This window comes from Apiospora kogelbergensis (genome assembly GCF_038363985.1).
Source record: "Apiospora kogelbergensis strain CBS 113332 chromosome Unknown utg000003l_segment0_segment0, whole genome shotgun sequence".
Lineage (NCBI taxonomy): Eukaryota > Fungi > Ascomycota > Sordariomycetes > Amphisphaeriales > Apiosporaceae > Apiospora > Apiospora kogelbergensis.
The window spans coordinates 3,843,319-3,857,314 of NW_027117420.1; the positions used below are offsets into that span (position 1 = coordinate 3,843,319).

The window sequence follows — 13,996 nt, forward strand, 5'->3', positions numbered from 1 at the left end:
CCCTGGTTTCCTTGCTATATCTATTGCTCCATCTTGACCCCCAGCAACGTACCCTACCATGCAGATCCTCACCGCCGCCTTGGTGTCGGCGGCGTTAGTTGCTTCGCTCTCCATACCGCCGACGTACCCCCTCCCGCTCGACCGCCGCCAGGCCTATGGTCTTGTGGGCAACGGTTTCGAAGGCTCCGAGAAGAAGCTGGGCAACCAGTACAACTACTGGACCGTCCTGTCCAACGGCACCGTCGACCTCACGCGGGGCGCGACCATGCCCGTCACGGCGCCGAAGGTGATCCCCATGGTGAAGTCGGCGTCGCACCCGGCCATCGTCGTCGAGCCCAAGCGGACAGTGTTGTGCCTGGTTGACTACCAGAATCTGTTCCTGCATCCGGCGTTGACGCCCTCGGCGAACGCGGGACGCGCCGCCGCCAGCGGCCCCGCCGTCGACATGATTAAGTCTTTCCGCAAGGCCGGCATGAAGGTGACGTGGGTGAACTGGGGCCTGACGCAGTACGACCTATTCACTATGCCGCCCGCCTTCATGGCCGGGTTCTCGGGCGGCACGAACCAGCCAGACAAGAGCTTCGGGAGCGAGATGGGCATGGTCGCGGACACGGACTCTTCTTCTTCTACACCAGGCAACGCCAACGCCACCAAGCAGGTCGACGCGGGCCGCATGCTCATGCGCGACACGTGGAACGCCCGGCCGTGGGGCGTCTTGGGGCCCCTGATGGACGAGGGCATCGCCGCGGGGACCGACTTGCTGTTCCACAAGAACCGACTCAGCGGGCTGTGGGGCGCGCAGACGCCGTTCGGGCTCTGGCTGCAGGAGAACGAGATCACGACCATCTTCTTTGGGGGTGTGAACGCGGACCAGTGCGTCTGGAGCACGTTGGTCGATGCCCATTTCAAAGGTAAGAATGACGCAACGAAACTCATACCATATGCCCACAGGCTTGGTGGGATCGAACTTCCATCCAGGGTTAAGTACAGAAAAGCTGATTGTCCCCAATATATAGGATACGACACAGTGTATGTAGATGACTTGAGTGCCACCATAAGCCCGGACTATACGACGCAAATGACGCGTTATAACGCCGACGGTTACGGTAAGAACATCTCGCCGTCAGATCCCATAATAATTAGCGTCGCAGATCCGAGTCGCTAACAAATTTCTGTATTAGGCTTCCTGGGAAACAGCTCGGATATTCTTGCAGCTCTGGGATAGACGCTGGGGCCGGTCTAGCTAACATGAGTGTCCCTTCTTTATTGTCCATTAGATATTTTGATTTCATGGAAATGTCCAACGGTTGAAGAATGGCAAAGAGCTCGGCAAAATGGTTAAGTTTCGCGTACAAGCTCCTAGATTTGTTCAGAAATATGCCAATGCAACCGTCATCTTAGTCATTCCCTCTCTAGTTTTGGTTTCCGATTCCCCTCAAGCAGCAGTGGCCAGTCTCCAGCACACGTTGATAGCCGCCGCATTGCCCAAGATGTGAGTCAGCCCCCTTAGGGCCGGCACATTTGCCAGGTACGCCGGGTAGTACACGAAGACCTTGGCGAGGACGTGCAGCCCCAACAAGCCGACGACGTGCGAGTCGGCGGGGCTCAGCGCCTGCGCAAGGGCGGCGGCGAGGGCGAAGGCGGGGAAGTTCTCCATGAGGCCGTAGTGGGCGCTGTGGAGGCGCAGGGGCAGCCCCTCGAGCGCGTCGAGGTGGCGACGCGGGTGCGACGGGTCCGCGCCCTCGGGCCGCGCCATCGCCTGCCCCGCCACCGAGAGCGCGCCGCTGGCCCCGTAGGCCGCGAAGACGTACAGCGCCGACAGCGCGGGGATCATGCGGCCGTTTGCGAGGATGGTGGCGCCGGCGGCGGCGCAGCCGGGGATCAGCGCCACGGTTGTGCGGACCAAGTACTGCAGCGTGTCGGTGCGCGCTAGGTAGTTTGTCACGGGGATCAGGCCCAGGAAAGCGAAGCTGATGAGGCCCCTGGTCAGCCCCTTGGGGTTGCGTCTGTTTTGCTGGAGTCAGGTTTTTTGTTCGGAGGTAAAAAGGGGTAAAATGTCGTTAGAGAAGACTCACATGCCATTGTTAGCGGCGTGCACCGGGGCAGCCACCTGGGCTTCGGATGTCTTCTTTCCAGGCATGTTTGTTTGCTGCGTTTCTCTCTTTCCTGCCCAAAGTGTGTATGTAGATAACAATGCTGCGTCAGAAGTGAAGCGAGACCTGTGTGTATTTGAATGTTGATATTCGGCCCGCTTTCAACCTGATTATGAATCCAAATATTCCGTAATATATATAGAATTAAAGATTACTGATCGAACCGAATAGTAAAGAATGCCTTTTTCTCCACAATACCGCCGGGTCATGTTCTATAATGGCTAGCCTCTTCAGCTGAGGCGCTTGCAACCCGCCATTGTGCGCTATTTTCGAATAGCGGCAGTGCTCTGGCTTTTAGCAATATGCAGACTTCGTGGCGGTCGCTAACCGCTTGCTTAAGACGTTGGTGGCATTTTCCCCCTGAACTTTGTCTACGCCGAGTGACAGAATCGCAAGCCTGCTGACTTCTTCAATCCGTATAGTCAGGGATGAAAGTTCACATAGTTGTCTAATATTATACTCAGTCTTGATTAGGTATATCACAACTAGTCCACATATTGTTGCAAAATTGAAATGAAAGTTGATCATTGCAAAGGTTGATTGCCCTTGCTTGATTTCTCTTTCAGAGATTCATAAATCATGAAGATGAATGTATATACAAGAAATTGCTGATGGGTTCGACAAGTCCACTAGAGGGCATCGTTTTACGACCAATCTACGAAAGGGCCTGGACAATGGCACCGTAGGCCGCCTTCTCGTTGAAGCTGCCATCGAACAGAGTAGGGTTCTCCCCGTTGCGCCATGATTGCTGAGTTACCAGGCATGTTAGCGAAGCACCAGATATGGATCTAAATTCCAGCAAATACCACCAACTGTCAAGGTGGTATGCTTAGAAGGAAGAGGGAGAAGGGACACTTACAGAGTCAGTTACACCCCAAACTGTAATACCAACACACTTCTCCACCGCGAGGCAAGCCTTGGTGACAGCCACGTAGTCGTTGGCCGCAGCGCCGGCGATGTCGAGCTCGGTGATGGCGATCTCGGAAACGCCCGACGACGCGAGGGCCTCGAGGGCGCCCTGGGTGTTCGCCGAGGCGCCGGCTCCCAGGTGGGATTGCGTGCCGATGCCATCGATGGGCACGCCCGCGGCTAGCCACTTCTTGACGTGGGCCACCATGCCGTTGGTCACCTTGGCGTAGTTGGCGCTGTCTAGGTTGTAGTCGTTGATGTATAGCTTGGCCGCCGGGTCCGCGGCGCGTGCCGCCTCGAACGCGATGCGCACAAAGTCCTCGCCTAGCACGTTGGACCAGACCGAGGGGCGGAGGGAGCCGTCTTCGTTGAAGATCTCGTTGACGACGTCCTATGCAACAGACAGCGGATTAGTACAGATTGTTAGGGGGTTTAGGAGCAGAAAAGCTGGGGAGGCCGTACCCAAGCGTAGACTTTGCCCTTGTACTGGCCCATGACCCCGTTGATGTGGTCTTGCAGGGCCTTGGTGAGCTCGGCCTTGTCGGTGATCTGCTGCACCCACTGCGGGATCTGCGAGTGCCAGAGCAGAGTGTGGCCGCGGATCAGCATGCCGTTGGACGTGGCGAAGTTGGCGACTTGGTCTGAGCCGGAGAAGCTGAAGCCTCCGCGCGTGGGCTCAATGGCGTCCCATTTCACTGGCGAGATATTGTTAGTAACTGCATCGCAAGACTATTACGTTAGCTTGAGTACTCACTGGAGTTCTCCGCGGTCAGCTGGCCGAACCCGGCTTTCAGGATATCGGTGGTCTGCGAGTTGCCCAGCGTCTGGGGGTCGGCGATATTGCCGTAGTATAGCTTGCCCTTGGCCTTGAAGAGCTCGTTGAGGCTTTGCGAAGGCGCAGCACGGTCCACGAGGGCCGGAGCGGCGAAGATGCCGGCGGGGCCAAGGAGGCAGGCGATGGTGGTGGCCTTCATATTGGAGATGGGCCTGCTGAGTGGTCGTTGGCTTTGTTGGAAACGAGATGAAGTTTGGACTTCCCGGAAGCGCAAGGTATATGCTTGAGACGTTGCTTGACTTGTCTGACACGGCGTGGTGAAGGTGTTGACTGCTATCACATCGGGTGAACGTTGGTTGGTCTTTATACAAGTGCGAGTAATCACGGATATCCATGTCTTCACCTAATACTGCATTGCTTGCCATTGTTCATCCGGAAGAGCCCATGGGTTTGCGATCCATATTCCGCGAATCAGGTCTTGTTTGTGCCTGACTAATGATTGCCATTTGCGTGTCTCCTAACGCATTACATACTGGAGGCGATCTATACAATTGCCCCCACGAACAATACCACCTGGTTGGCGGCGATGACAAAGGTAGCACGCGGGACCAGAGGCCGGGCGGGAGTCTCCCATTCTGTCGGTCTCGGCGCTGATCCTTGCTCCTCTGAAACGCAGCGGCATGCAGGGTAGTTTTTGCGCCAGTCACGGCGCACCAAGCCGGGCGATCGGGAGCCCCAGCTTGGTTGAGGCCCAGTGCCCAGTATAGTGCCAAGTGTACCGCTTTGAGTAATGATGTTTCGCTGGGCGATGATCAATTGCCGGAGTCGATATCGGCAGGGTTCGAACTCCTTCCGTCCCCCGAATTCATTTCAATGCCGGCCGGGGACCTGGCCCAGCACGCCTCCCTTACTCCGGTCCACCCGGAAGAATTAATACAAAAGGAAACATCATGCGGCTATTCAACCCCTAACGTAATGCAAAGAGGAATAACGGCCCGCGCGATATGCAGAGTCCTCTTTCCATCATCTTTCAGCCTAATCAAGCTGGCCATCTTCCCCAGTTCTTTTGAAAGACGTATTTACGAGCTTTTAACATGGCGCCTCTTTTGACTCGGCCACAAGGTAATCATGGTAGGGTTTTGCTGAGTCATAGCTTAGCTAAGTCTCGTATAGGGGCAGGGCTGCCTTATAACTATATACATGTCTTCTATACCCCTTTAACTTTGATTGATTTGAACATTTTCGAGATTCTTGATGACGATAGTTGTAAATGATTCTTGAAACTGATTTACGAGTATATGTTTCTTTTGGGTCATGAATTTTGCTCTATATACTCATAAAAAGAACTGTAAGACCCCAAAGTCATAGGGTGATACAATGATATATCAACGTTTTATTCCTCACGCCATTTACAACCTCCGCATTAAAACTCGGTGTCCATGATGTAGAGCTGTATATCGCCCAAGAGAAAAAAAAGAAATCACAATTAAGCATAAATATAGCAGTACGGTCCCCCAACCGTGCTAACATGCTCCCTCAGTGGCGACGGCTCCCCATTGAACCCCAAGCTCAGCATGTCGTCGAGCGTAGCGTTGGCGCTGGGCGGTGAGTTCCGCATGGTACAGGTGCCGGCGATCTTGAAGGCACGCTCCACGGGCGCCAAGTTCTGCCACATCCACCAGACGCGGTCGACACCGGCGTGCAAAAGCCAGAACATCGGGTCGTTAGGGCTGTTGTAGACGTCGCCGCCTGGGTCGCCGTTCCAGGTGAAGTGGCCCGCCGAGTGTACGCAGACGGGGCCCTGCGGCTGGTCGATCTGCAGGATGTCTTGAAAGATGGCGATGTCATGGGAAGGGCTAGCGAAGAGCTCCATAGTGTGCTAGAGCGGCCAGGCTAGTCAGTAATGGGATACTTTCTGGTGTGGGACAAGTCGATCCGGGAGCGGCATGTCGGGATCGCATCCCAATACACGTAGATATACTCACGTTGTCAGTCAGCCATTGCGACGTCATCCACGGAGAGATGTCTCGCTTGAGACAGCGCGGGCCGTAACTGAATAGGGGACCGACGGGCACGCTGCCATTCGCGGGCAGGAAAGTCGGCGACGTGGCCGAGATGTTGGCGGTGATGACACCGTAAGGGCCCGCCTCGACGCAACCGCCGCCCGCGCCCTGCGGGATGCATAGGGTTGAGTTATCGACAAAGGGCGTGCATTTATGGGCACCGTAGACGCCGTTGCCACCCTGAGACAGCGGGGAGCCGTCCATGTAGGGCGAGTTGATGGGGTCCTGGGCCGACTTGGCCCAGTTCCAGTAGGGCTGGTAGCCTTGGTAGCCGCACTCGTCGCGCAGGGCTTTCTCCCAGGTGTATGTAAAGTATCTACAACATAGTCAGCATTGGGCTCCATGAATTGTTTAGAAAACCAGAGTACTTACCGGTGCCAAGAAAGGAAGTTTCCGGTCATGTGGATGGTCTGAGTCAGGTTCATGTGAGTAGCTACGAAATCATCATAGCGAGTTCGAGCACCGGGCACCACCTCAGGCGGAGTGATAGATGGCTTGGTCATCAGGCACCTGACGGCATTGATGTAGTGAAGCTTTTCCGCATCCGAGAGGTCGGAGCTGTGTAACGGAGAGGCCGGAGAGTAAGCATATGAACTTGGATTCAGGGGCGATGACAGAAACCACATACTATTCCTTCCTTACCGCCGCATTGGCAATGGTGCATTCCTGCGAGACACCTCTGGTAGCGAGTTCCTTCTTCAGGCTACCGTCAGTAACTGCACGGCTAAGGATGCCAAAGCTCTTGGCTGCGACGGCGTCTGTCTGGGCGGTCGACTCTGGCGTGTAGGCTGCTGCCGGCAAGAGAAGCAGCAGGCTTGGTCCCAAGGAAAAGCGCATGGTGGGCGGATTATGCCAGACGCGGGGCGAGCCAATGCAAGCTTTAAGGGACCGAGGAGAGAAAGGCACCAGCGCTCGAGCTTAAATATGTTGTATTAGGACGGAGAGCCCGATAAGCGATAAATCTCTGCAACAGGCATATCCAGCAAGGAGGACAGAAACCTTAAAGAGCCTGACCGTCCGAGTAGAAGCATTGTCTAGGTCCCGCGGGCCGTGGACAGAACAGGACTGGGTTCGGGACCCAACCCCATATCGGGTGTGAGCAGTGGGCTTTGCTGAGGCTTTCCGACTCACGGAGTCAACTAAGAGGCAAGATCGCCGGGTTTTCAAGTGCGAAGGCCGGCCGACAGACGGTCAGGACCCGCCCGATCCTGGACAGACCAGATAGGAAGGAAGTTGTCAGAGACTTGGCATGGGTGATGTTGGCGGTATACGGCCAATGGCGGCGAACAATGAGACCCAACGTGGGATTGCCTGCGTGGAGTACGACATTATCTCGCAGATTTGACGGGTCGCTCACGCCCCCCTGGTAACCAATTGAATCACACACGGCGCCGGGCCTGGATCCATGCCTCGCACATTCCTAGTCTTCTAGTGTAGTGGACGGGGCGGCACGGGCCACGGAGCCCTTTCTGGTTGGGCTGCTCATCGCAATTGATAACGAGCAAGAGAGGGGTTGGGTTCTGGGGGCCGATGCAGGACCATGGCGGTTCCAAAATATTGTTGCTGGATTCCATTATAGGACTATAAATAGACGGAAACGACAAGCGGCTCAGCAATGCACTATGCTCGCGTCCCTAATGCAACCTTAAATTCCGAACACGAGTCAGGTGCGCCAGAAGGCAGAAACGCTATTGGATTGCCGGTTCTGCTCCGGCGTAATGTCTACAACATCTCCTTTCGTGACTTTCGACGATCTCTGATGCACAGTGACAGTGGTGGCTCGTGGAAGACGCTGCCAGCCCGCTTTTCGGCACCCCCTATCTATACCGCCGCGATAAGCAGCAACCATTGCCTTTTGCTTCTGTCACTCTGCCATGACCATAACCATCTCTCGGTCTTCGTTCCTTTCAAGCCACATATGTACTCGCCCTTGAGTTCAAGAGAGTAGCACATCAACACTCTGAGTAGTAGAGGACGTGTGCCAAGCTGTCGTAAAACCCGATACCATTCTCCCCAAGGTGCCAATCAAATCTGTACGTTGAGCAGTGTCGCCCTCTGAAGCCAGGCGGTAACGGCCAGGGGCACAGGAGTTACGCTTCCAATCCTCCATGGCCTCGGGACGAATCGGCGTCTCAAAGAAGATCTTGACTCGAGTGATGGTAGGTGGTGAATATGGCAGTACTTCAAGCTTGCTCCTCAAAAGAGCAAGGAGGGCTTCCCATGTATTGGCGGGTTGGTACTTGTCAATCCAGCAGATGAGGGGACCGAGTGTGAGGTCCGGGACTAGGGAGCGGAGGAACAGGAGCCAGTTGAAGGCCAAGTTGAAGTCTGTAGCGATGAATGTGTTGATGGAACAGAAAACTGCGAGGGCTTCGTGGTATACCTGCGAGTTAACCAGAAAGATAGCGTTATAATTTTTGACAGAAATCGTTTCGCTACCGTTGCCGGTCTTGATGGGAAAAATGGAGTCGACGAAGCTGGTGATGGAGGCTTCATCAGCGGGATTGAGTTGGCTCGCTTTATTACTGTCCCGGCCTCTGATGCCGAGGTGATGTCGGAGGTGGACCGGCCTCTCGAGTTTGACGACAAGGCCCCAGATTTGGCTGCGAATCTCTGGGGGAAGAGTGAGGAGAGTGAGTACCGAACTTCCAGATTGCGAGTCCATGGCGTTCTGTGTGAGAAGGCTTTGTGTAAAACTTCAATATTGTTGTTGTTGCAAGAGGGAGGAATAATCTGAGAATAATTGATGTGGTTTTTGGCTCTTTCTACTGAGAAATGCATAATGAAGAAAACTTCTTATAGTAATTTACTACTTCTATTTTTATGGGTAACCTTGCATTTGATACCCTTTTATCTAAGGACCTTTTACAATAAGCTCATTGCTTTTTTACTGCTTATTCACTTTCAGCTCACTACGAGCTGATATCATGTAGAATAAGTCGATAAAGAGGGATGCTACACCTTGCTTGAAGTATTAAGAGCCGCGTGCCATGGGGATCGTGCCATAGTTGCTTTGGCATACGATGACAACCTCATCGTTGGTGATAGTGTCGTAGCTACGACTGACGTTTCAGAAATACCAAATAAGATTGTGTATTCGACTGATTAAGCACGTTCAATGGACGGCTTATATAAAACAAAAGGATATTGGTATTGTTCTAGACACATAAGGATATAATAATATAAGCCCCAATAATAGAGCACACTACAGTGGATACAGCGCCTTCGCCATTGAGGGGGTAAGAAGAACATCCCTAACGAGTTTCTTGCCACTCAACACTCGATGCGTCCCGGTGTCCTGTAGAAGCCTATCTATACCTCACTGTAGTGGATGGCCAGCCACTGTAAGAATGTCAAGTGCTTGACGCCTTCGAGGGTATGGTACTCGTATGTTAGCCAGGTCCGGCCTTTTTCCGGGTCCATGATGAGGAAGGTGTTGGAGTGCATGAAGACAGGATATGCTTCCTGGTAGAGTTGTTTGCTGACCTGGAAAACAGCGACCGGCTTCAGGGGCATAGGAGTGTAGTACAAAGAATCAGAATCGTCGGCGAGCTGGGCAATGTGGCCGCTGCGGTTTCCATGCCGAAAGAAGAGAGCACCGAGGAGGAGCTTCGAGATGTGACTATATATATGTACGAATAAGGCGTGTGACTGGCATCTGACTAGATAGCTGTGTATTGTTTGTTGTGCTGAAGGATTGGAGGTTTGTCGATGGAGAGTGGTTTGGTTTGTGGCTACGCTTGGGTATGTCGACGTATGGATTGGAGAAAAGTTAATTGTCCCAGAAAAATCAAATGAACAGTCACGAGTTTTGGTACCTTCTCGGCTTTGATCATCTATCATGTTACACTTCCGTTAGTTTCATATACTACTATACATTTTGCTCTGCACGGCGTAGCTCGCACTTCATGTACATATCAGTCTCGGGCCTTCCTGCGCCCATGCGATTGTACAAAATCCCGGGCAGAGGCCCGACTGTGCTAACGCCCGCCTCGTCGCACATTTCGAAGTCGTAGGAGGCAATGAACAAAACACTTGCCACGACTACGTTCAGTTCCGCGAACTGGATCCGTGTCAGCTAGGACATCGCCTCCTTCTGGGAATTGGAGAACAGGCAACGCTTACTCTTTGTGCAGGGCATGGATGGTTCCCGGAACCCCAGCCCAGGTACCCATGAGGCACATCTGACCCTTGCGGCACATCCTTAGTATATCGACTGGGGTCCCATCTCAGGGGCTCGGGGTAGATCCCCTCGTCCATGTGGGCGTCGGCCGTGGCGTGTATCGCAAGGCTGCCGTTGGGGATCACGTAGCGAGTATTACCAATCTTCATGTCTTTGCCGCTGATGTTCTTCCTCACAACTGCCCCCGCCATGGTGAACCTGATACTTTCTGTGATGGTTGACTGCAGGACGCCGAACTTAGTCTCCCAGTCTCGAAGGGATAGTCGTTGCAAAATGTCGACAAGGGGCTCGGTTTCTGATAAGCGGTGCTCGGCCACGACACCGTTGACCTCAGCTCTTACTCTCTCCAACCAATCCGGGTTTGTCGCAAGACAACACAGATTCCAGGTGGTAGCAAACGTAGTATTGAAGACGCCCGCCAAGACGGCACCAATGATCGCCTATTGAATTCCAGGGTCAGTGGTTGGGCCTTTCTCAAGGTGATGTATATATCGATAGGGGCTATCTTACCAGTGATCGGATCATACTATTCATATCCTCGTCGATCAGCATCTGCATCATATCCGTATCCGCCTTGCCGTCCGCTTGCCTCTTTTTAGCAATTTGGCTGATGGTTAAGTGCAGCTTGGTGTATCCCCATATCTTCTGCAGCTTTGAGGGCGTGGGAAGCCAGGGAAATAGAATATCGATATAGGGGGAATCCTCCAGCGGGGCGTACACGGCCCAAGTTGATCGCAGCAACTGCGGGTCATTTGCGATGTCATGTGCGCCTGCCATACGATGAGTGAGCTGGTAGATCAACAACCCCATGGACTTCAAGGGGTTGATGACGCTCCGTTCGCCCATCTGACGTACGTGGGAGTCGCTATCGTGCACCAAGTGGTGTAGGTTAGTCGTCAAGTGATCATCCTGTGTACACCGCTTGTATATAAGCATGCATCTGCGCATCGAGTTCTTGGTCAGCTCGCTAATGTCGAGAAAACTTCCAAAGAGCGCCACAAATCTGTCCTTTCATCGTAAGCAATAGCCAACCCGGTATGATCTTCACGGGAGGAGGTGGGTGCTATGAGTAATCAGCGAGGGCTTACCCAGCACCTGGATCCAAGCCCCTAGAAGTCTGGAAACTCGTCCGGGCCGCCTCGCCCGACACCACGACGATGTGGTTGCCGCCATGCAAGAAGCTGAACTGCCCGTCGGGGCTCTGCGCTAAACCTTCCGCGAGATACTCAGCACGCGACGTCGTAAATCGCAGGGAGCCGAATATGCTTTGGTCCTTGAAGAGCTCAGGGGCGTTCGGGGCCATTTGAAGATGCCATCGAGTAAACGTACGCCACACAAGAAGCGCGAGCAGAAGTGATTCTATTGCAAAGGCTGGTTTGGATTGACTCCGTAGCCAATTCACTATGTCGACCACTATTGCCATCGCAATGTTTTGATCGAGATCTCAGCACGATTGGTCAACTGGTAGTAGAAGCGGTAAAATAACAATCGAGTCTTGCACAGTGGCAGGAGCAGGAACTGACGATCCAAGCGACATTTCAGTATCGCTTTGGGTACATATAGACATTCAGCGCTTGGTTATCATCAGCTGAAAAGACATGGCTGCGTGAAAAAGGTTATATACGAGTGCTGCATTTTCAGGCGGGACGGTTCACCCGTAGCGAGCATTGGCGCCGAGCATTACGGATAGGTGATAGGCCGACTTCCAGCGCCAGGACGGGGAAACAGAATCAATAGTGCCCAGGCCGGCGAGGGCATGCCACACTTGGGTGATAGGACTCGATTGGTTGAAATCATGTTACGTATCATCACCGGCAGCCACTAATACCAATGAGGCATTGAGCCCACGACTCGCCCTTTGTGACGACCCGAGAGCAAGCCAGCCGTCGCTAGATGACCGTAGATGTAGGAAAGGCCGATCACTATAACCGATTGTCCAGATTGTGTAAAGGTAGAAGAAGATATATAGCCAAGTCATCGAGCATATTGGGGAGATAATCAAAGCCATTCACAGCTCCCCACCTCGATCCCTCCTTACCGCTTCTAGGTCACTGTCTATCGCCACCCAAGGCTTCAACGTCCGCCGCCTCCGCGAAACCTGCTCGTAAGCGTACGCAAACCCGACGAGGTCCATTTCGGACCACCTATCCCCCCACGAAGCTCAGCCCCTGCGGCATCCCCGGCGCCCCCACCACCAAGTCGGGCAGTACGCCATCTTCACCGTCGCCGTCGCTGGCGTACACGACCCGGGCGTCGCCACCTAGCCCACCCATGGGCACCGTAACGATGGGCAGACCGGATGCCGACGCGACCGCAATGGCCAGGTCCATGTACATAACGAGGCCGTCCAGGTTCTGGTCTCGCAGCGAGTCCATGGCCAGTGACCCCGTCGCCGTCGAGACGTTCACGTACGCGGTCCAGGCTTCGGCGCCGGCCGCTGATTTGAGGATGGCGTTTTCTTCGGCGATGGTGGTTATGGCTTCGAAGCTGTATTCGCCGCCGCGCTCGCGGGGTTCAGTTCGTAGACAAGCAAGTAACTGCGTGTGATTCCGTATGACCCCGGCCCCAGAATCGCCTCCGCTGGTCTCCTCGTCTGGAACAAGGTTGTCGTAGTACCGTGCCAACGCCTCCTTGAAATCCGGATGGATGTAATCGCTCTCATTGCGCATGGGGACATGCAGGGGCCCGCCCTCTTTTCCGTCGCCATTATGCACCGGGACCTCGACGAGCTCAGCGCCGGCTTTGCGAAGGTCAGCGAGGGCCTCGTCGAAGAGCCGCCGAATCTGCTTCTTGTTGGCCCAGTAATCCATCCCGAACCCAATGCCCCCGTCGTACCACATAACGCCGATCCGCCTCCCCCGCAAAGCCGACGCGTTCAAGGCCGCGGTGTAGCGCGGAGGCGAGTCCCAAGGCTGCGCCGACGTGTAGTTGTCCCTCTCCACGTCCCGCCCCGCAATCGCCTCGAGCACCAACGCCGCATCCGCGACGCTCTGCGCGAGCGGCCCTACCGTGTCCTGCCGCGGCGTGATGGGCACGACCCCGAACCGCGACGTAAGGCCCACGGTGGGCTTAATGCCCACGACGTTGCCAAACGAGGCCGGGCAGGTGATGCTGCCCGCCGTCTCCGTACCCAACGTGGCGGCCGCGAGACCCAGCCCAGCGGCCACGCCGCTGCCGCTCGAGCTGCCGCACGCCGTCTGGTTGCGCACGTAGGCGCCGTACGTCTGGCCCCCGCGCGCGCTCCATCCCTGCGGGACGTGACGGCCGCGGGCGCCCGAGAACTCGGCCAGGTTCGTCTTGCCGAGGATAATAGCGCCCGCCTCGCGAAGCTTGGTGACGGCGGTGGCTTCCTCTCTGGGCCGCGAGCCGGCGGCTAGGCAGACGCTCCCGGCGCCAGTCTGCATCGTGGAGAACCTGGTCGCATAGTTGTCTTTCACCATGACGGGGATGCCATGAAGCGCGCCCCGCAAGCGCCCTGCGGCTCGCTCGCGGTCTAGCTGATCACCGACCGCCAGCGCATCGGGGTCAACCTCGATGACGGCGTGCAACTCGTCATTGACCTCAGCAATGCGCTGCGAGTAGAGTTGGACGAGGTCCCGGCTCGTGACCGCGCCAGTATCGAGTAGGTGCAGGAGTTCCACCACGGAAATGTCCGAGAGCGATTGGATTGTCTCAAAGGCGGGTGGCAGTGCTGCGGCTGCTGAACGCCATGAGAGGCACAGCGCCAGGCATGCCACCAGTTTAGGGAAGAAGTACAGCATATTGGTGATGACAATTGAGGGGGTTTCTTTTAGTTGTTGGCACACTTGAGGTAGAATATTTTCAATACTCACGGCGTTCACAGACCAATATGAGCATTGTTCTGGGCTCCTTTCCTATACTGGAAGTTAGAAAACGCGACCCGGCAATGGCG

General features: G+C 54.9%; 8 protein-coding genes across 8 annotated transcripts; 1 reads left to right on the forward strand and 7 right to left on the reverse strand.

The window, feature by feature from the left end:
• Window positions 1–58: 58 nt before the first annotated feature.
• PG998_005987 (uncharacterized protein) lies at window positions 59–1,225 on the forward strand (the record flags this gene model as incomplete). The annotated part of the gene is made up of 3 exons (XM_066872805.1): window positions 59–911; window positions 1,017–1,106; window positions 1,182–1,225. The coding sequence occupies 3 exons, from the start codon at window positions 59–61 to the stop codon at window positions 1,223–1,225; spliced, it is 987 nt and encodes a 328-aa protein (XP_066732902.1).
• A 210-nt stretch (window positions 1,226–1,435) lies between these two features.
• On the reverse strand, window positions 1,436–2,140 carry PG998_005988 (uncharacterized protein; the record flags this gene model as incomplete). Its single annotated transcript, XM_066872806.1, has 2 exons — window positions 1,436–2,006; window positions 2,076–2,140. The coding sequence occupies 2 exons, from the start codon at window positions 2,138–2,140 to the stop codon at window positions 1,436–1,438; spliced, it is 636 nt and encodes a 211-aa protein (XP_066732903.1).
• A 668-nt stretch (window positions 2,141–2,808) lies between these two features.
• Window positions 2,809–4,036, reverse strand: PG998_005989 (endo-1-4-beta-xylanase; the record flags this gene model as incomplete). Its single annotated transcript, XM_066872807.1, has 4 exons — window positions 2,809–2,901; window positions 3,013–3,453; window positions 3,525–3,757; window positions 3,817–4,036. 4 exons carry the CDS (start codon window positions 4,034–4,036, stop codon window positions 2,809–2,811), a joined length of 987 nt encoding a protein of 328 aa, XP_066732904.1.
• A 1,287-nt stretch (window positions 4,037–5,323) lies between these two features.
• On the reverse strand, window positions 5,324–6,737 carry PG998_005990 (uncharacterized protein; the record flags this gene model as incomplete). The annotated part of the gene is made up of 4 exons (XM_066872808.1): window positions 5,324–5,716; window positions 5,823–6,216; window positions 6,273–6,458; window positions 6,529–6,737. The coding sequence occupies 4 exons, from the start codon at window positions 6,735–6,737 to the stop codon at window positions 5,324–5,326; spliced, it is 1,182 nt and encodes a 393-aa protein (XP_066732905.1).
• Window positions 6,738–7,836: 1,099 nt separating this feature from the next.
• On the reverse strand, window positions 7,837–8,565 carry PG998_005991 (uncharacterized protein; the record flags this gene model as incomplete). The annotated part of the gene is made up of 1 exon (XM_066872809.1): window positions 7,837–8,565. One exon carries the CDS (start codon window positions 8,563–8,565, stop codon window positions 7,837–7,839), a length of 729 nt encoding a protein of 242 aa, XP_066732906.1.
• Window positions 8,566–9,212: 647 nt separating this feature from the next.
• On the reverse strand, window positions 9,213–9,416 carry PG998_005992 (uncharacterized protein; the record flags this gene model as incomplete). The annotated part of the gene is made up of 1 exon (XM_066872810.1): window positions 9,213–9,416. One exon carries the CDS (start codon window positions 9,414–9,416, stop codon window positions 9,213–9,215), a length of 204 nt encoding a protein of 67 aa, XP_066732907.1.
• Window positions 9,417–9,771: 355 nt separating this feature from the next.
• PG998_005993 (cytochrome P450 6A1) lies at window positions 9,772–11,506 on the reverse strand (the record flags this gene model as incomplete). The annotated part of the gene is made up of 4 exons (XM_066872811.1): window positions 9,772–9,963; window positions 10,026–10,523; window positions 10,594–11,086; window positions 11,172–11,506. 4 exons carry the CDS (start codon window positions 11,504–11,506, stop codon window positions 9,772–9,774), a joined length of 1,518 nt encoding a protein of 505 aa, XP_066732908.1.
• Window positions 11,507–12,227: 721 nt separating this feature from the next.
• On the reverse strand, window positions 12,228–13,844 carry PG998_005994 (uncharacterized protein; the record flags this gene model as incomplete). Its single annotated transcript, XM_066872812.1, has 1 exon — window positions 12,228–13,844. One exon carries the CDS (start codon window positions 13,842–13,844, stop codon window positions 12,228–12,230), a length of 1,617 nt encoding a protein of 538 aa, XP_066732909.1.
• Window positions 13,845–13,996: the final 152 nt, after the last annotated feature.